Source organism: Sardina pilchardus, chromosome 21 (assembly GCF_963854185.1).
Source record: "Sardina pilchardus chromosome 21, fSarPil1.1, whole genome shotgun sequence".
Taxonomy (NCBI): domain Eukaryota; kingdom Metazoa; phylum Chordata; class Actinopteri; order Clupeiformes; family Clupeidae; genus Sardina; species Sardina pilchardus.
This window is the reverse complement of record NC_085014.1, coordinates 24,784,017-24,806,541: the sequence shown is the minus strand read 5'-3', so window position 1 is coordinate 24,806,541 and position 22,525 is coordinate 24,784,017. Positions and strand designations below refer to the sequence as shown.

The 22,525-nt window shown below is 40.7% G+C and overlaps 2 protein-coding genes across 2 annotated transcripts in view; both read right to left on the bottom strand.

Annotated features, from left to right (window-relative positions):
- klhl4 (kelch-like family member 4) overlaps positions 1–4,472 on the bottom strand; it is a 31,163-nt gene extending 26,691 nt beyond the window's left edge. Inside the window, exon 1 of the mRNA XM_062524857.1 lies at positions 4,339–4,472. The gene's annotated coding sequence lies outside the window, so the exon portion shown is untranslated. The remainder of the gene's footprint in view (positions 1–4,338) is intronic.
- Positions 4,473–5,509: 1,037 nt separating this feature from the next.
- The window catches only part of ahnak (AHNAK nucleoprotein), a 29,710-nt gene continuing 12,694 nt past the window's right edge, over positions 5,510–22,525 (bottom strand). Inside the window, exon 6 of the mRNA XM_062524377.1 lies at positions 5,510–22,319. Coding sequence (XP_062380361.1) covers positions 6,624–22,319 — 15,696 coding nt within the window. The 3' untranslated portion in view covers positions 5,510–6,623. The remainder of the gene's footprint in view (positions 22,320–22,525) is intronic.

The window sequence follows — 22,525 nt, the reverse complement described above, 5'->3', positions numbered from 1 at the left end:
GGCACAGGAAGGAAGGCAGCCAACAATGCCAGCTAGCTATCTCCTGGTAGCAGTGTCCTCTCTCTACACTGCTGCTCGCTCTCTCTCACTCTCTCCCCCCTTCTCTCTCTCTCTCTCTCTCCCCCCTCTCTCTTTTATGTGCACACACATGTGCACACACACACACACACGCACAGGCGCACACACACACTCACATACATGCGCACAGAGGTATCCTCCCACATGTTCAGCACCGTCCCCACATCTGACAGGATCCCGGGGGAACCAGGCTCGATCTCTCATTGCAGGAAACCATGCAGAAAAATGATTCTCCCGCCATCCTCCTCAAGCCTTAGTGACAGCTAAACAATAATAAGCCTCATAGGAAGACTGCAATTTTTCCAGCAATGTTTGGGGACCCTACTATTGTTTAGGGATTTTGCTGTCATTTAGATGTGCTGGCAGTAATGGCTTTATTAGAGATAATAACGGTAGTGAATGTGTGACATTGGAAAAGGAACGTGGAACATATTATCATTGCAAGTGATAAAAAATGGAACAGAAATAAACCATTGTTTTGAGACACCTTCAGAGCTATTGTTAGACAAGTGCTTTGTCTGATTTCTTCAAAGGTGCAAATTGTACATACTGTATCTGCAGGGCAATAGCTAAGAGGGCAAGTCTTTGTACTGGTACTGTACATCACAAAGCCTTCATTTAATGCATGCTCCTCATACAGCAGTATCATATCGCTATGCACCCCTCAATATTCACTGACCACGCTGTAGAGCATACATTGGATGTTTGTTATATGTTCATTGTTGGGTTTCACCTATAGTCCTGTGTTACAAACTACACTGAAAAGGAGTAAAAAGAAACCCCACTAATAATGAAATGAATTCATGTATTTGGCACAAGATATTTTTAAAGAATGCTCAACATTCACTATGATAACCCTTCAAACTGCTCACCCCAGAATGTATTATCAGTAGCCACCCATCCTTCAGTGTTTATATGCTCTGTGAGGAGATAGAATGGTATTATTGTGCGCTGCTGAGAGGCTGCGATTACATAGTGACTGGTGGCAAAAGTAGATTTAAATGTGCCTCTGAGCATCTCACTCGATTCCTGGGCTCCTGCAGAATACCAGGGAATTCCAGGTCCTGTTCCACTGATAGCGTGAATGATTTATTCATATGTTGTTCCTCCAGCTTACTGCTCCATTGTCAGGTCTCACAAATAAAAAACGGTTATTCTATAAAAATCATCCCATTTCTTATGTAGCATCACACTGAGGATGTTGGATTGCTTTACTGCTCAGTTGGGATAGACTTGGAGTGAGCCGCTGGCAAACTGATATATAGTATTTTGAGTGGATTCACATTGCACAGTGTTGTTGATGTGAAATGTTAACTCTCAAGAGGCTATATTTAAGTGGCATTAGATAAATTCAGTAACTACTGTAATGTATTACTCAGCATTAGCAAAGCAACTGTACAGGTTTTTTCCATGAGAAATTGTATTTCACTCACATTTTATTTCAGTTTAGTGTCAAAATATCAGCTGAAATACAGCAGAATTGCCTGGTGATATTGAGCATTTGTGAGGAAAGGTATGATTTGGACAACTCTGTAGCATGATGCATTATTTAAGAAAATCTGTGCGATCGAGTACCAACAGGGTGCAGAGGGCACGTGTGTGGGACGGATAGATTTTCCTTTGTTTTCAGCTGCATGGTAATGAACTTGCCCGGCTGGCAACGGTGCCTCAATTGCCTTTGGGTCCTCCTATTCCAAACCGTCTAAGATTCATTCTTTCAGACAAATTTGTTTACTTGCATGCCTGTTCATATATTTTGCCCTCTTTATGCACGATAGCCACTGTGGTGACACATCAACAATGAATAACACGTTATGGTAAGTGAGGGACAAGGGTTGGATTTGCCAAAGAAAAAAGATGGTACGCCTTGAAACAACTAGACCCGAGGGAATGTGCTGAGACTGATTGCATAAGAAATACTCTGGTGTGCCAAGCATAATTTAAGTCCTAGTACCACCTATCTACCACATATGAATTACATTCATATATCCATTTGTCAGGGATCAAGCTATCTCCACCAAACCCTTTTTGTCTGGAGTATGTTGTAAGTAGAGAAGGAGCAAATATCAATGTTTTGATCATGAGCAATTTATGACAAACCATCAATGAAATCATCCATGAACTAGTATGATTATGTTCATGTTTTATCATTGAACATTTTGGTAGGTAACTTCTATTGTTTTGAAAAAAAATACTGCTAGCATAGGAAATTCCAGAATCTTAGATTCAGCATGCTTTGAGCATTGTATGCATCCAATTTATCATAAATGTAATAGTTTCTGATACGTGCATTTGAGAGATGTATTTGAGGTGTATTTTAACTTGTTGTGGGCCTCCACATACCTCAATCTAGATTTGTTTGTACTGTTTGTAAGTTGTTTCATCCAGCACCGATTTGATTGCTTCTCAAGCACAATGGTTTTTAACTACACAAACATTGCAAGAGTTTTGATTGACTAATGGTCATTTTCAGTGTTGTGATACAGGATTAATTAACTTTGAAATGCAGAAGTACAGTAGCTATGTGTGATTTTTTTGTATGCCTATGTAGAGATTCCACAGAATCAGACATTTTCATCTTTAATGGTCATTTTTGACAATCTCTGCAAAACATTTTTCATCAATTATGTTGTTTTTGTTTCAATTATGTTACTTATATAGAATGTAATGTAATATTTCTCTCAAAAACATATTTCTTGAATGGTAGGGTACATTGGGGTTTTGAAAATTCCTCTTGTAACTTACTGTCATATCATTGACATATCTTTTTTTTCCTGTTTTCAGAATCTGGTATCAATATTACCTGCACATATTGGATAGATTAGATAGATAGTCTTTAATGTCCCCAAGGATAATAATCGCTTTCACACATCACCGAATGCTGCACTGCAATGATTTTGGGCACAGCACCACAAAACACATGGCAGCACATGTAACATAACATGTACAGTAACACATACATTCAGTAACCTCAAGGTGCCACTATATGAAATAATCCTATATGGAACAAGTCTCCCTTTTAAAAGGCATGTTGAAAAATGTCGGTGCAAAATTACTCATAAATATGACTTTTTTAGAGTCATGTCAGCCATAGCAACTTTACTGCTTATTGTCTACAGTATTTATCAACCAATGCTAACCTAGCTAGCAAGGCAAAGCAATTAGTATTGTTGCCCAAGGCTACTACTAAGATACTCATTGCATCTTCTTGCAGTCATTGCACATGTCTCCCTTTCAGATAAAGTTCAGACAAACACAGTACCTCTAAACACATAATATATAATGTGTGTGTGTGCTATCTTTATGCATCTTCTGAAATCATGCAGATGAATTTGTCGCTAGTGAAGTCTGTCTGCAACTCTATGCCTGTCAGAAATAGTCTGAAGTCAAAATGATTGAATTTAGATCATTGATTGAAATTGAATTATATCATTATTATTGTAGATGATGTATTATTATTATTATTATTATTATTATTATTAGGCTAATAATACTAGTAATACATTGGTTATAGTATAAGGATGTGGAGAGAACGTAACCTTATTGAAAATATTGCATTCAGTAACCTTTGCATACAGGTGATATGGTCACCATCTGGTGAAGTCCCTATTAAACACAACATGCCATTGCCCACCTTTGCTAAACACATCACTATTATCCAACACATCTAATCTTTACTCTTCTATGTATTTCATAGCGTATCTTATTTGGTTTTGATTCCACTGGCTTGACATTACTGACAAAGACATGCCACATGCATGACATGGTAGTTGCCATAACTTGACATGACCATGATCACTGACCTGACAATGACACGCTAAATGTATTGATCGTAATACAGTAGCTCCGACTAACACTCTAATATGATATGAATATGCAGCATATATGTACATTATGCAAATGTTTAAAATGTTAAATTACATGTTATATAATGAATGTGTCCTGAAATGTAATTAATTCACATCTGTAATGATACAGCTATGATGTGGATGGCTCAAGTCTTATGTATTATGCACGTATATTCGGTCTGTACTCTGCCAGCTATCCATTTAGCAAATCAAGCTTTTACTTTGCTCACGTTCATAGAATATTGCCATCGGTCTGGAGGTCACAATCATTATTTCGATTCAAACTTAAAAAGGACAGAAAAACTATACTCTGAATTGCATGCCCCAGCATAACCATACAAACACCCTAAAAAATAATGAGGGGGGACTAACCTATCCTTTAAGCGGTGGCTAAAATGTGAATTAAGCTTACCTTAAAACTGCTTGCAAGGTGAGTTTATTCCTTTTCACTATTTCACATGGGTCCAGGTTAATACACAATTATGAGTTAAAAGAAAAAACAGCCAGTTCTAGAGAGGAATGAGCAGTGGCATGTTTCCCTGTTTGGACCTCACATCTCTATTCTACTGACAAATATTTGCATACAAAAGGGGAAAAAATACTTTTTCCTCTTGGAAAGGAAATTCCTGACAAGTTCCTTCCTTGACTCTAAGCTGAACAATCATTTTGAAACAACCAGGAACTGGGGGTCATATCCTGCGTTCCTGGTGTTCCACTTTTTTTTTTAGCAATTTAATAGAAAGCCTACAACAACAATTCTGTATTAACTATTCATGGTCACACATTTGCTCACCAGTACCTGTCATTATTTAATTTCTGAGAAAATAGGTTACGTCATTTTTATTTTGCATGTGAAATGATATAGGCTATATACAGTGTATACATACCCAATGCACTGTATACATGTTTACATTATCACCAGCACATATAACACAACTATCTAAATAGCTAAATATGTTTTATATACAGTAAAATGTTCAAGTTTACTGAACGTATAAAAATACTGGGCATGTGTGTGTGAAACTGAATGTCCACATGATCTATTTCAATTGGCTTTTATGTGTGGTCATTCCAGTATCCACACAGGGGAGCTCCAGCATTGCATGCCATTCTTCCAGCATGACAATTTCAGTTACTTGCAGCAATCCTGGCATTATGGTCGGTGTCAATGAAGCCAGTTTTGCCAAATATAAAATGAATTAGGAGACTTTTATAGTGATAGTTTTTTCTAAACCCATACTAAAGACTGAATAATGTATTTTTGTTTGTTTGTTGATGTTTTACCAGTGCGGTTCTCATGGACAAGTGTGGTGTTAATATAGATATGTGAGGAAATCACTGTCTATGGGATCTTACAAGCTGATAATGATCATGAGCTGGTCTGAATTCCAGTCCTTATACTCAACTTTTTTACATTTGTTTTCTGGACCTTAAATGCTATACAATATTGCTAATGCATGATCAACCAAATTCAATCAGTCGTTATAGCCAAAGATTATGATGGTTAATGATAAATATGATATAGTGTGTGCAACGCATATGTGTAAATTAAAACAGTGATATTAATGACAATAAACCACATGGATACTTGTACAGTTTATTTGGTTTGTTTTGTAACAGGAAAAAAAACATAGAAAAATACAATTTAGGATCTGCAGCTGAGAGTCAACAACATTTTATTAGTGATTAAAGTCAAATTGTCACCCTTAGTTTTTCCACCAGACACTACCTAGTTGCTGAGAGAGAGAGAGAGTGAGAGGGAGAGAGAAACAATCATCTCAATTTAAGGTAATGTGTGATGGGAAATGGATGAACTATTGTATATACTTTCAAAAGCAATAGCCTAGTTTGTAGAAAAACACATTTTTTATTTAGGTTATCATTAACACGTTTTACCAAATATAAATAATTTGGATAATGACAAAAATGTAACCCAGGTGAAATTGTAGTGGGAATATTATATACCTATTCTTTTATAGATTGGCATTCCAATTCTGCCCATCTCTGTGTAGGATGTAGCAGCCACAGTTTATTTACAGTTTGTACAAAAGTTAGACATTTGTTAAAATCTCATTTTTTCTTGCAAAAGGATTGTCCTGCAAATCATTTTGGTAACTGTGAAAACAGGAATGATTATATGTGATGCTGCAAAACAATGTGTAATTTCAAATATAAAGATTTTCACTGCTCTAAGTGTATATGCAAAAAGACATTCTTATCAGTAATACAGTGATTGCAATATGTTGTGAAATACTCCCAGTATTTGTGTTTATTAAAATATTACATGTTAAAAAAAAATTGAATGATAAAAATTCAAAACAAAATGCAAATATTCTTGTTTGGATTATCTAAGGCACTGCTTGATTTTTGTGAGATGGTGTAGTCTCAATAAAATTTAACTATGTACAAAAGAAAAAAATAATAATTACAATACAGTTTTTTTTTCTTATTTACAGTGTAATAGCAAAAATATGGTATGTACCCCAAGAGGCTTCTAAATTGGTGGACTGGGATAAGAGAGCGAATGAATACAACTCACATATATTGATTATTAGTAATTATGTGACTGTGCAGTGAGGATTCAAAGAGAATGGTGTGAATATGCTATTTGATTTCAAATGCTTGAAGATTAGTTATGAGTGGAAATATAACAATAACAATATGTGTAGTACATTAGTGCTTTTGTATCACCATTTCTTATTTCTTAGGTGACACAGCAAGCTCTAGTCTTGGAAAATGAAACCCACTCTTTGATCCACTATCACTACTGGAAGAGGAAGACATTCTCGACTTTTTTGATGACAGTGCCACATCACTACCTCCCTCTAGCTTTCCCTCACCCTGCTCTCCTAGTGTCACCTCATATGAACCTTTGGATTTAGCTCCAAATCCACCAAATGTGCCAAATTTCAACTTTCCCTTTTTCCCTTTGACCTTACCCCCACCAATATCTACAGATATATCACCACTGCCTGCATCTAAGTGACCTGAAGCAGAGGCGGGAGAGGCAAGTTCTCCTTCATCACTGAAAGATGAAGAGCGATGTCGTGATTTTTTGAAAAGATCAAGTGATGCAGATTTGCTCTTGGGTGAAACTCTAAGATCAGTACTTCCCCCTACTGACATTTTGCCACTTTGCAACTCTCCAGAACTCAAACTGAGGTCTCTTGACACTTTGATATCCGGACTGTCCATGGTAAGGTCAGCAGCGCTTCCTCCCTTAGTCTTTGACTTGCCAAAAAATCTGGGCATCTTGACCTTCACTTTCCCACCTGATTTAAGTTCAGGGCCATGCAGATCTGAACCAATATGACCACTCATAGATGGAGCTGCCATTTCAGCCCCTCCTCTAACTTCACTAGTCCCAACATCCACCCCAACCTCTGGCCCTTCCAGTCTGGGTAATGCAATACCAAACTTTGGAACTTTTATCTTTGGAAATGAAACATGTCCCTCTGGGTACTCCATCTCACCAGATGCCTCCATGCCCATACCTGCTCCACCTTTAACATCATATTTCATGCCCTTCCCCTCAGCACCCACTCTCCCCTCTCCAAATCCTCCCTTAATTTCTGGACCCTTCAAACTAATATCTGGGGCAGAAAACTTTGGCCCTTTAACATCAAGACCAGGGGCCTCAACATTCATTTCAGGTGTACTCAAGCTGACATTCATATCTGGTGTTTCTAGACTGGAGGTGCTTAGTCCTGTTTTGAGCTTTGGCCCTTTTCCTTTAGGAGACCCAATGTCAAGTTCAACACCTGGAAAATGCAGTTTTCCAAACAAAGGTTTCTTTACTTTGGGTCCTTTGATATGCAGGTCAGGTGATTCTGCCTCTAATTCAATATCATGTGTTTTGAGACTTATGTCAGCACCACTGCTCTTCCCCTTTCCTTTCACTTTAGGTAATTTGAATTTTCCCTTCTTCCCTTTCAGACTTATGTCTACATCAGGAGTGGCAGCACTAGCATCAACATCGGGAAGGTCTAATTTGGGGCTTTTTCCACCCATATGGAATTTGGGTTTCTTGACTTTTGGCGCTTTGATATTTGCATATGGCCCCTCTACGGTGATGTCAGGACCTGCAATGCCAATGTTAGGATCAGGAAAGTCAGACTTTGCTGAAATTTCAATTTCTGGACCTTTCGGAGATTTTATCCCAAAACTGGGACCCTTGAATCTTGGAAACTTGACTTCTGGTCTTTCGAAACTGGGACCTTTGATGTCAAAGTCTGGACCTTCAATGTTTCCTTCTGTTCCAATGTCTCCCTTCACCTTGGGACCTTTAAGGCTAATGTCAACATCAGGCATTGAGACTTTTGGTGTAGAAATGGATGGCATTTTGAATCCGGGCCCTTTAATTCTACCTTCAGGGCCTTCTATGCTTGGGCCTTCAATGTTGACCTTTGGTGCTTTGATGTCACCTTCAATTTTTGGTACAGACATATCCAAATCTCCCTTCACCTTCGGTCCTTTCAAGTTGAAGTCAACATCTGGCATTGAGATCTTTGGACCAGAAATGGATGGCATTTTGAATTTAGGCCCTTTGATTTTTCCCTCTGGGCCTTCAATGTCTATATCTGGATGTGCAATGTTGACATCAGGAGCTTTCAGATCAATATCAGCTTTTGGCAAATTCACATCAATATCACCTCCTTCCACTTTTGGCCCTTTGAATCCAAATGAAGGCATTTTGATCTTTGGCATCTTAAATCCTCCCTCTGCTCCCTCAATATCAACATCTGGGCCCTCTATGTCAACCTTTGGTGTCTTGATATCACCCTCAAACTTTGGAACCGAGATGTCACTATCAGCCTTTATTTTTGGTCCTTTTAGGTTGAAGTCAATATCGGGCATTGAGAGCGATGGACCTGATATTGTTGGCATTTTGAATTTTGGCCCTTTGATCTTTCCTTCTGGGCCTTCAATCTCAACCTCTGGTGCTTTTCCATCAATATCAACTTTAGGGAGATTTATATCAACATCAGGTCCTTCGACCTTTGGCCCTTTGAATCCAAATGATGGCATTTTCATTTTTGGCATCTTAAATCCTCCTTCAGGTCCCTCAACATCAACATCTGGGCCCTCAATGTTTACTTTTGGAGCTTTCAAATCTCCTTCAACCTTAGGACCAGAAATATCAAAATCACCCTTGACTTTTGGTCCTTTCAGATTGAAGTCCATGTCAGGCATTGAGATCTTTGGCCCTGATATTGTTGGCATCTTGAATTTAGGTCCCTTGATCTTTCCGTCTGGGCCTTCAATGTCAACATCTGGGCCTTCAATGTCAACATTTGGTGCTTTAAGATCAATATCACCTTTTGGCATTTTCAAATCAACATCTGGTCCTTCAACTTTGGGACCTTTGAATCCCCATGAAGGCATTTTCATCTTTGGCATCTTGAATCCACCTTCTGGGCCTTCAATGTCAACATCTGGGCCTTCAATGTCAACCTTTGGACCTTTGAGATCAAAGTCTCCTTTTGGCATTTTCAAATCAACATCTGGTCCTTCGATTTTGGGACCTTTGATTCCAAATGAAGGCATTTTCATCTTTGGCATCTTGAATCCACCTTCAGGGCCTTCAATGTCAACATCTGGGCCTTCAATGTCGACCTTTGGACCTTTGAGATCACCTTCAATTTTCGGAACTGAAACATCCACATCACCCTTGAATTTCGGTCCTTTTAGGTTGAAATCCACATCAGGCATTGAGATCTTTGGACCTGATATTGTTGGCATCTTGAATTTAGGTCCCTTGATCTTTCCGTCTGGGCCTTCAATGTCAACATCTGGGCCTTCAATGTCGACCTTTGGACCTTTGAGATCAATGTCTCCTTTTGGCATTTTCAAATCAACATCTGGTCCTTCGATTTTGGGACCTTTGAATCCAAATGAAGGCATTTTCATCTTTGGCATCTTGAATCCACCTTCTGGGCCTTCAATGTCAACATCTGGGCCTTCAATGTCAACTTTTGGACCTTTGAGGTCACCTTCAATTTTTGGAACTGAAACATCCACATCACCCTTTAATTTTGGTCCTTTCAGGTTGAAGTCCACATCAGGCATTGAGATCTTTGGACCTGATATTGTTGGCATTTTGAATTTAGGCCCCTTGATTTTTCCCCCTGGACCTTCAATGTCAAGGCCTGGAGTGTCAATATCAACATTTGGACCTTTAAGATCAATGTCTCCTTTTGGCATTTTCAAATCTACATCTGGTCCTTCAACTTTGGGACCTTTGAATCCAAATGAAGGCATTTTCATCTTTGGCATTTTGAATCCACCTTCTGGGCCTTCAATGTCAACATCTGGGCCTTCAATGTCGACCTTTGGACCTTTGAGATCAATGTCTCCTTTTGGCATTTTCAAATCAACATCTGGTCCTTCGATTTTGGGACCTTTGAATCCAAATGAAGGCATTTTCATCTTTGGCATCTTGAATCCACCTTCTGGGCCTTCAATGTCAACATCTGGGCCTTCAATGTCGACCTTTGGACCTTTGAGATCACCTTCAATTTTCGGAACTGAAACATCCACATCACCCTTGAATTTCGGTCCTTTTAGGTTGAAGTCCACATCAGGCATTGAGATCTTTGGACCTGATATTGTTGGCATCTTGAATTTAGGTCCCTTGATTTTTCCATCTGGGCCCTCAATGTCCAGATCTGGAGTGTCAATGTCAACATTTGGTGCTTTAAGATCAATATCACCTTTAGGCATTTTCAAATCAACATCTGGTCCTTCGACTTTAGGACCTTTGAATCCAAATGAAGGCATTTTCATCTTTGGCATCTTGAATCCACCTTCTGGGCCTTCAATGTCAACGTCTGGGCCTTCAATGTCAACTTTTGGACCTTTGATGTCACCTTTAATTTTTGGAACTGAAACATCCACATCACCCTTTAATTTTGGTCCTTTGAGGTTGAAGTCCACATCAGGCATTGAGATCTTTGGACCTGATATTGTTGGCATTTTGAATTTAGGTCCCTTGATTTTTCCATCTGGACCTTCTATTTCAAGATCTGGTGTTTCAATGTCAACCTTTGGACCTTTGAGATCAATATCACCTTTTGGCATTTTCAAATCAACATCAGGTCCTTCAACTTTGGGACCTTTGAATCCAAATGAAGGCATTTTCATCTTTGGCATCTTGAATCCACCTTCTGGGCCTTCAATGTCAACATCTGGGCCTTCAATGTCAACCTTTGGACCTTTGAGATCAAAGTCTCCTTTTGGCATTTTCAAATCAACATCTGGTCCTTCGATTTTGGGACCTTTGAATCCAAATGAAGGCATTTTCATCTTTGGCATCTTGAATCCACCTTCAGGGCCTTCAATGTCAACATCTGGGCCTTCAATGTCGACCTTTGGACCTTTGAGATCACCTTCAATTTTCGGAACTGAAACATCCATATCACCCTTGAATTTCGGTCCTTTTAGGTTGAAATCCACATCAGGCATTGAGATCTTTGGACCTGATATTGTTGGCATCTTGAATTTAGGCCCCTTGATCTTTCCGTCTGGGCCTTCAATGTCAACATCTGGGCCTTCAATGTCGACCTTTGGACCTTTGAGATCAATGTCTCCTTTTGGCATTTTCAAATCAACATCTGGTCCTTCGAGTTTGGGACCTTTGAATCCAAATGAAGGCATTTTCATCTTTGGCATCTTGAATCCACCTTCTGGGCCTTCGATGTCAACATCTGGGCCTTCAATGTCAACCTTTGGACCTTTGAGATCAATGTCTCCTTTTGGCATTTTCAAATCAACATCTGGTCCTTCGATTTTGGGACCTTTGAATCCAAATGAAGGCATTTTCATCTTTGGCATCTTGAATCCACCTTCTGGGCCCTCAATGTCAACATCTGGGCCTTCAATGTCGACCTTTGGACCTTTAAGATCACCTTCAATTTTCGGAACTGAAACATCCACATCTCCCTTGAATTTCGGTCCTTTTAGGTTGAAGTCCACATCCGGCATTGAGATCTTTGGACCTGATATTGTTGGCATCTTGAATTTAGGTCCCTTGATCTTTCCGTCTGGACCTTCAATGTCAAGATCTGGAGTGTCAATGTCAACATTTGGTGCTTTCAGATTAATATCTCCTTTTGGCATTTTCAAATCAACATCTGGTCCTTCGAGTTTGTGACCCTTGAATCCAAATGAAGGCATTTTCATCTTTGGCATCTTGAATCCACCTTCTGGGCCTTCAATGTCAACATCTGGGCCTTCAATGTCAACCTTTGGACCTTTGAGATCACCTACAATTTTCGGACCTGAAACATCCACATCACCCTTGAATTTCGGTCCTTTTAGGTTGAAGTCCATATCAGGCATTGAGATCTTTGGACCTGATATTGTTGGCATTTTGAATTTAGGTCCCTTGATTTTTCCCTCTGGGCCCTCAATGTCAAGATCTGGACTTGTAATGCTGACATCAGGAGCTTTCAGATCAATATCTGCTTTTGGAAGATTTACATCAAAATCAGGTCCTTCAGCTTTTGGCCCTTTGAATCCAAAAGAAGGCATTTTCATTTTTGGCATCTTAAATCCTCCTTCAGGTCCTTCAACATCAACATCTGGGCCTTCAATTTTAACTTTTGGAGATTTGATATCACCTTCAATTTTTGGGCCAGACATATCCAGGTCACCTTTTACTTTTGGTCCTTTGAGGTTGAAGTCCACATCAGGCATTGAGATCTTTGGACCTGATATTGTTGGCATTTTGAATTTAGGCCCCTTGATCCTTCCTTCTGGACCTTCAATTTCAAGATCTGGTGTTTCAATGTCAACTTTTGGCGCTTTAAGATCCAACGAAGCCTTGGGCATATCAGGTGCATTGATATCAACTTCTACAGATCCAATATCAACATCTGCTTTAGGCAAATCGATATCTGGGCCTTCAACCTTGGGTGATTTGAAACCAAATTTAGGCATTTTGAATTTTGGCAATTTGAATCCACCCTCTGGACTTCTACCTTCCACATCAGCACCCTCAATCTTGGGACCTTTAAAACCAATCTTGGGCATTTTAAATCTATGCTTTTTCAGACCAGCATCAGGTCCACTGATATCTATATCTGGGCCTTCGATATCCACCTTTGGTCCTTTGATGTCAGCTTCAAACTGTGGACTTGATAGGTCAACATCACCCTTCATCTTGGGTCCTTTCAGGTTAAGGTCAACGTCAGGCATTGAGATCTTTGGACCTGATATTGTTGGCATTTTGAATTTAGGCCCCTTGATTTTTCCCCCTGGACCTTCAATGTCAAGGTCTGGAGTGTCAATATCAACATTCGGACCTTTAAGATCAATGTCTCCTTTTGGCATTTTCAAATCAACATCTGGTCCTTCGAGTTTGGGACCTTTGAATCCAAATGAAGGCATTTTCATCTTTGGCATCTTGAATCCACCTTCTGGGCCTTCAATGTCAACATCTGGGCCTTCAATGTCAACTTTTGGACCTTTGATGTCACCTTCAATTTTTGGAACTGAAACATCCACATCACCCTTGAATTTTGGTCCTTTTAGGTTGAAGTCCACATCAGGCATTGAGATCTTTGGGCCCGATATTGTTGGCATCTTGAATTTAGGTCCCTTGATCTTTCCATCTGGGCCTTCAATGTCAAGATCTGGAGTGTCAATGTCAACATTTGGTACTTTAACATCAATATCACCTTTTGGCATTTTCAAATCAACATCTGGTCCTTCGAGTTTGGGACCTTTGAATCCAAATGAAGGCATTTTCATCTTTGGCATCTTGAATCCACCTTCTGGGCCTTCAATGTCAACATCTGGGCCTTCAATGTCAACTTTTGGACCTTTGAGATCAATGTCTCCTTTTGGCATTTTCAAATCAACATCTGGTCCATCTATTTTGGGACCTTTGAATCCCCATGAAGGCATTTTCATCTTTGGCATCTTGAATCCACCTTCTGGGCCTTCAATGTCAACATCTGGGCCTTCAATGTCGACCTTAGGACCTTTGAGATCAATGTCTCCTTTTGGCATTTTCAAATCAACATCTGGTCCTTCGAGTTTGGGACCTTTGAATCCAAATGAAGGCATTTTCATCTTTGGCATCTTGAATCCACCTTCAGGGCCTTCAATATCAACATCTGGGCCTTCAATGTCGACTTTAGGACCTTTGAGATCGCCTTCAATTTTCGGAACTGAAACATCCACATCACCCTTGAATTTCGGTCCTTTTAGGTTGAAATCCACATCAGGCATTGAGATCTTTGGACCTGATATTGTTGGCATCTTGAATTTAGGTCCCTTGATCTTTCCGTCTGGGCCTTCAATGTCAACATCTGGGCCTTCAATGTTGACCTTTGGACCTTTGAGATCAATGTCTCCTTTTGGCATTTTCAAATCAACATCTGGTCCTTCGATTTTGGGACCTTTGAATCCAAATGAAGGCATTTTCATCTTTGGCATCTTGAATCCACCTTCTGGGCCTTCAATGTCAACATCTGGGCCTTCAATGTCGACCTTTGGACCTTTAAGATCACCTTCAATTTTTGGAACTGAAACATCCACATCACCCTTGAATTTCGGTCCTTTTAGGTTGAAGTCCACATCAGGCATTGAGATCTTTGGACCTGATATTGTTGGCATCTTGAATTTAGGTCCCTTGATCTTTCCGTCTGGGCCTTCAATGTCAAGATCTGGAGTGTCAATGTCAACATCTGGTGCTTTCAGATTAATATCTCCTTTTGGCATTTTCAAATCAACATCTGGTCCTTCGAGTTTGGGACCTTTGAATCCAAATGAAGGCATTTTCATCTTTGGCATCTTGAATCCACCTTCTGGGCCTTCAATGTCAACATCTGGGCCTTCAATGTCAACTTTTGGACCTTTGAGATCAATGTCTCCTTTTGGCATTTTCAAATCAACATCTGGTCCATCTATTTTGGGACCTTTGAATCCCCATGAAGGCATTTTCATCTTTGGCATCTTGAATCCACCTTCTGGGCCTTCAATGTCAACATCTGGGCCTTCAATGTCGACCTTTGGACCTTTGAGATCACCTTCAATTTTCGGAACTGAAACATCCACATCACCCTTGAATTTTGGTCCTTTTAGGTTGAAGTCCATATCAGGCATTGAGATCTTTGGACCTGATATTGTTGGCATCTTGAATTTAGGTCCCTTGATCTTTCCATCTGGACCTTCAATGTCAAGATCTGGAGTGTCAATGTCAACATTTGGTGCTTTCAGATCAAGATCTCCTTTTGGCATTTTCAAATCAACATCTGGTCCTTCGACTTTGGGACCCTTGAATCCAAATGAAGGCATTTTGATCTTTGGCATCTTGAATCCACCTTCCGGGCCTTCAATATCAACATCTGGGACGTCAATGTCTACTTTTGGACCTTTGATGTCACCCTCAATTTTTGGTACTGACACATCCATATCTCCTTTCAATTTAGGTCCTTTCAGATTGAAGTCAACATCTGGCATTGAGATCTTTGGCCCAGAAATGGATGGCATTTTGAATTTAGGTCCTTTGATCTTTCCATCTGGTCCCTCCACCTCAAGTTCTGGACCCTTAATGTCAATTTCTGGTGCCTTAACATCAATGTCTGCTTTTGGAAGTTTCACATCAACATCTGGTCCCTCCACTTTTGGCCCCTTGAATCCAAATGAAGGCATTTTGATTTTGGGCATCTTGAATCCACCTTCTGGGCCTTCAATGTCAACATCTGGGCCTTCAATGTCTATCTTTGGTGCTTTAATGTCACCTTCAACTTTTGGTAATGACACATCCACATCTCCCTTCACTTTAGGTCCTCTCAGATTGAAGTCAACATCAGGCATTGAGATCTTCGGCCCAGAAATGGATGGCATTTTAAATTTAGATCCTTTGATCTTTCCTTCAGGACCCTCCACCTCTAGATCAGGGGTGTCAATGTCAACTTTAGGTGCCTTAACATTAATGTCAGCTTTTGGCATTTTCACATCAACATCAGGTCCTTCCACTTTTGGCCCCTTAAATCCAAATGAAGGCATTTTGATTTTGGGCATCTTGAATCCACCCTCTGGACCTTCAATGTCAACATCTGGGCCTTCAATGTCTATTTTTGGTGCCTTAATATCACCTTCAACTTTTGGGACTGACACATCCACATCTCCCTTCATCTTAGGTCCTCTCAGATTGAAGTCAACATCAGGCATTGAGATCTTTGGCCCAGAAATGGATGGCATTTTGAATTTAGGTCCTTTGATCTTTCCATCTGGTCCCTCCACCTCAAATTCTGGGCCCTTAATGTCAATTTCTGGTGCTTTAACATCAATGTCTGCTTTTGGAAGTTTCACATCAACATCAGGTCCCTCCACTTTTGGCCCCTTGAATCCAAATGAAGGCATTTTGATTTTGGGCATCTTGAATCCACCCTCTGGGCCTTCAATGTCAACATCAGGGCCTTCAATGTCTATCTTTGCTGCCTTAATGTCACCTTCAAGTTTTGGTACTGACACATCCACATCTCCCTTCACTTTAGGTCCTTTCAGATTGAAGTCAACATCAGGCATGGAGATCTTCGGCCCAGAAATGGATGGCATTTTGAATTTAGGTCCTTTGATCTTTCCATCTGGTCCCTCCACCTCAAGTTCTGGGCCCTTAATGTCAATTTCTGGTGCCTTAACATCAATGTCTGCTTTGGGAAGTTTCACATCAACATCAGGTCCCTCCACCTTTGGCCCCTTGAATCCAAATGAAGGCATTTTGATTTTGGGCATCTTGAATCCACCCTCTGGGCCTTCAATGTCAACATCTGGGCCTTCAATGTCTATTTTTGGCGCTTTAATGTCACCTTCAACTTTGGGTACTGACACATCCACATCTCCCTTCACTTTAGGTCCTTTCAGATTGAAGTCAACATCAGGCATTGAGATCTTCGGCCCAGAAATGGATGGCATTTTGAATTTAGGCCCTTTGATCTTTCCATCTGGTCCCTCCACCTCAAGTTCTGGGCCCTTAATGTCAATTTCTGGTGCCTTAACATCAATGTCTGCTTTGGGAAGTTTCACATCAACATCAGGTCCCTCCACTTTTGGCCCCTTGAATCCAAATGAAGGCATTTTGATTTTGGGCATCTTGAATCCACCCTCTGGGCCTTCAATGTCAACATCTGGGCCTTCAATGTCTATTCTTGGCGCTTTAATGTCACCTTCAACTTTGGGTACTGACACATCCACATCTCCCTTCACTTTAGGTCCTTTCAGATTGAAGTCAACATCAGGCAATGACATCTTCGGCCCAGAAATGGATGGCATTTTGAATTTAGGCCCTTTGATCTTTCCATCTGGTCCCTCCACCTCAAGTTCTGGGCCCTTAATGTCAATTTCTGGTGCCTTAACATCAATGTCTGTTTTGGGAAGTTTCACATCAACATCAGGTCCCTCCACTTTTGGCCCCTTGAATCCAAATGAAGGCATTTTGATTTTGGGCATCTTGAATCCACCCTCTGGGCCTTCAATGTCAACATCTGGGCCTTCAATGTCTATTCTTGGCGCTTTAATGTCACCTTCAACTTTGGGTACTGACACATCCACATCTCCCTTCACTTTAGGTCCTTTCAGATTGAAGTCAACATCAGGCATTGAGATCTTCGGCCCAGAAATGGATGGCATTTTGAATTTAGGCCCTTTGATCTTTCCTTCAGGACCCTCCACCTCTAGATCAGGGGTGTCAATGTCAACTTTAGGTGCCTTAACATTAATGTCAGCTTTTGGCATTTTCACATCAAGGTCAGGTCCTTCCACTTTTGGCCCCTTGAATCCAAATGAAGGCATTTTGATTTTGGGCATCTTGAATCCACCCTCTGGACCTTCAATGTCAACATCTGGGCCTTCAATGTCTATCTTTGGTGCCTTGATATCACCCTCCACTTTGGCAACTGACACATCCATATCTCCCTTCACTTTAGGCCCTTTCAGGTTGAAGTCAACATCGGGCATTGAGATCTTTGGCCCAGAAATGGATGGCATTTTGAATTTAGGTCCTTTGATCTTTCCATCTGGTCCCTCCACCTCAAGTTCTGGGCCCTTAATGTCAATTTCTGGTGCCTTAACATCAATGTCTGCTTTTGGAAGTTTCACATCAACATCAGGTCCCTCCACTTTTGGCCCCTTGAATCCAAATGAAGGCATTTTGATTTTGGGCATCTTGAATCCACCCTCTGGACCTTCAATGTCAACATCTGGGCCTTCAATGTCTATCTTTGGTGCTTTAATATCACCTTCAACTTTTGGTACTGACACATCCACATCTCCCTTCACTTTAGGTCCTTTCAGATTGAAGTCAACATCGGGCATTGAGATCTTTGGCCCAGAAATGGATGGCATTTTGAATTTAGGTCCTTTGATCTTTCCATCTGGTCCCTCCACCTCAAGTTCTGGGCCCTTAATGTCAATTTCTGGTGCCTTAACATCAATGTCTGCTTTTGGCATTTTCACATCAACATCAGGTCCCTCCACTTTTGGCCCCTTGAATCCAAATGAAGGCATTTTCATTTTGGGCATCTTGAATCCACCCTCTGGGCCTTCAATGTCAACATCTGGGCCTCCAATGTCTATCTTTGGTGCTTTAATGTCACCTTCAACTTTTGGTACTGACACATCCACATCTCCCTTCACTTTAGGTCCTTTCAGATTGAAGTCAACATCAGGCATTGAGATCTTTGGCCCAGAAATGGATGGCATTTTGAATTTAGGTCCTTTGATCTTTCCATCTGGTCCCTCCACCTCAAGTTCTGGGCCCTTAATGTCAATTTCTGGTGCCTTCACATCAATGTCTGCTTTTGGAAGTTTCACATCAACATCAGGTCCCTCCACTTTTGGCCCCTTGAATCCAAATGAAGGCATTTTGATTTTGGGCATTTTAAATCCACCTTCCGGACCTTCAATGTCAACATCTGGGCCTTCAATGTCTATCTTTGGTGCTTTAATGTCACCTTCAACTTTTGGTACTGACACATCCACATCTCCCTTCACTTTAGGTCCTTTCAAATTGAAGTCAACATCAGGCATTGAGATCTTTGGCCCAGAAATGGATGGCATTTTAAATGTAGATCCTTTGATCTTTCCATCTGGTCCCTCCACCTCAAGTTCTGGACCCTTAATGTCAATTTCTGGTGCTTTAAAATCAATGTCTGCTTTTGGCAGTTTCACATCTACATCAGGTCCCTCCACTTTTGGCCCCTTGAATCCAAATGAAGGCATTTTGATTTTGGGCATCTTGAATCCACCCTCTGGCCCTTCAATGTCAACATCGGGGCCTTCAATATCTATCTTTGGTGCCTTGATATCACCCTCAACTTTGGCAACTGCCACATCCACATCTCCCTTCACTTTAGGTCCTTTCAGGTTGAAGTCAACATCAGGCATTGAGATCTTTGGCCCAGAAATGGATGGCATTTTAAATTTAGATCCTTTGATCTTTCCATCTGGTCCCTCCAACTCAAGTTCTGGACCCTTAATGTTGATTTCTGGTGCCTTGATATCAATGTCTGCTTTTGGCAGATCAATATCAACATCTGGTCCTTCCACTTTTGGCCCCTTGAATCCAAATGAAGGCATTTTGATTTTGGGCATCTTGAATCCACCCTCTGGACCTTCAATGTCAACATCTGGGCCTTCAATGTCTATCTTTGGTGCTTTGATATCACCCTCAACTTTGGGTACTGACACATCCATACCTCCCTTCATGTTTGGCCCTTTCAGTTTTAAGTCAACGTCAGGCATTGACATCTTTGGCCCAGAAATGGATGGCATTTTGAATTTAGGTCCTTTGATCTTTCCTTCAGGACCCTCCACCTCCAGATCTGGGGTGTCAATGTCAACTTTTGGTGCCTTAACATTAATGTCTGCTTTTGGCATTTTCACATCAACATCAGGTCCTTCCACTTTTGGCCCCTTGAATCCAAATGAAGGCATTTTCATTTTGGGCATCTTGAATCCACCCTCTGGGCCTTCAATGTCAACATCTGGGCCTTCAATGTCTATCTTTGGTGCTTTAATGTCACCTTCGAGTTTGGGTCCTGACACATCCATACCTCCCTTCACTTTAGGCCCTTTCAGATTTAAGTCAACATCAGGCATTGACATCTTTGGCCCGGAAATGGATGGCATTTTGAATTTAGGTCCTTTGATCTTTCCTTCAGGACCCTCCACCTCCAGATCTGGGGTTTCAATGTCAACTTTAGGCGCCTTAATGTTAATTTCTGCTTTTGGCATTTTCACATCAACATCTGGTCCTTCCACTTTCGGCCCCTTGAATCCAAATGAAGGCATTTTCATTTTGGGCATCTTGAATCCACCCTCTGGCCCTTCAATTTCAACATCTGGGCCTTCAATATCTATCTTTGGTGCCTTGATGTCACCCTCGACTTTGGGTACAGACACATCCACACCTCCTTTTACTTTAGGTCCTTTCAGATTGAAATCAACATCAGGCATTGAGATCTTTGGCCCGGAAATGGATGGCATTTTGAATTTAGGCCCTTTGATCTTTCCATCTGGTCCCTCCACCTCAAGTTCTGGGCCCTTAATGTCAATTTCTGGTGCCTTAACATCAATGTCTGCTTTTGGAAGTTTCACATCAACTTCAGGGCCCTCCACTTTAGGTGTCTTGATTCCAAATGAAGGCATTTTTATTTTTGGCATCTTAAATCCTCCCTCCGGGCCTTCAATACCAACATCTGGGCCTTCAATGTCAATCTTAGGGGCCTTGATATCACCTTCAACCGTTGGAATAGACACATCCATATCCCCCTTCACTTTTGGTCCTCTTAGGCTTAAATCGGCATCTGGCATTGAAATCTTTGGACCTCTTATGTCAACTTCTGACGCCTTAATTTTAATGTCAGCTTTTGGTAGATCCATATCAACTTCAGGGCCCTCCACCTTTGGACCCTTTATTCCAAATGATGGCATTTTTATTTTGGGCATTTTGAATCCACCTTCTGGGCCTTCAATGTTAACATCTGGGCCTTCAATATCTATCTTTGGTGCGTTTAAGTCGCCTTTGACTTTTGGTGCTGAGACATCGATATCTCCCTTCAATTTAGGTCCTTTCACATTTAAGCCAACATCAGGCATTGAGATCTTAGGTCCAGAAACAGATGGCATCTTGAATGTAGACCCTTTAATTTTTCCCTCTGGACCCTCAACATTAAGATCTGTGCTTTTAATGTCAATTCCTTGTGCTTTTACATCAATGCTGCCTTCTGGTAGCTTCACATCAACATCAGAGCCCTTGATACCAAATGAAGGCATTTTGACTTTGGGCATTTTGAATCCACCTTCAGGACCTTCAATGTTAACCTCACGTCCTCCTATGTCTATCTCAGGTGAGGCCTTTGTCTCTCCTTTGAATGTTGGAAGTGAAACATCAACATCTCCTTTGATTTTGGGTCCTTTGAGGTTGATATCAACATCTTGGCCTCCAAATGATGGCATTTTAAATTTCGGTAACTTAAATCCCATTTCAGATCCATCAATGTCAACACCAGAACCTTCAACATTAACTGCTGCACCTGCAATGTCTGTACTAGGCACAGTAATTCCACTTTTAATGCCTGAAATAGACACATTAGAATTACCCTTAACTTTTGCCCCTTTAAAACTGATATCAGTGGCATGAGTTTGTAAACTGGGACCTGAAACCTCTGGTGTTCTGATTTTGCCATCTACACCTGCTGTTATTGTGGTATCTGTACCAGATATTCTGGCAGTAGGAGCATTCACATTGATGTTGATTCCTTGACCTGCTCCCTTCAGCTGCTGGTTACCTATAGTAACTTCAGGACCATTGCTTCCTTTACCATTTCCTCTATCCCAACCAACACCCATTTTACCTGAGAAACCTTGAGTACTTCTACCAGGTCCACTGATATTAATCTTATCAGTGTCTGTTACATTAGTGCCAGGTAACTGAATACTGCTATGTTGATGTATCCCTCCAGATAGCCCAAATTCAGTCGGTGACCTCTCCCCCGATAGTCCAGTGGCAGGAATTTTAAATCTAAGCTCTTTTTCACTGTGCTCAACATCTTTTGTAGCAGTTGCTGTTTTAATATGTCCCACACTCCAGTGTTTTTCAGATGGGCCAGTGGTATGTGGGCCTGTGACAGAGACATCACTTGGGACCTGAATCTTGAATTCTGGACTACCTATTTCATATTGCTGCTGCCCAGAACTCTCTGGCATGTCCAAAGTGTAGGTAGTAATTCGTCGGGTGATGGTGGTAATTGTGCTTCCATCACTGCTTGTGCTGCTGTGACGTTCCGTACGCACGTCTACACCCTCAGCAAGGTCCTCTGATTTCAGTCTAGGTTTGATCTTCTTGGTGTAGATCCGTTTGTAGTCCTCATCATCTCCACTCTGGTATTTAAAAATGTATAATAATATGTAAATATAGATCAGAGTATGCAAAAATAGATTAACTTTCAATAGATATTGATTAACTTAATATTACACTTCAACATAGTCTTATAAGCACAACTAGAGCAACACTTGTTGTCACATTTAGCTCACATTTATTGTTTAAGATCCCAACAAATTATATTCATTTTTACATATATGTTAAT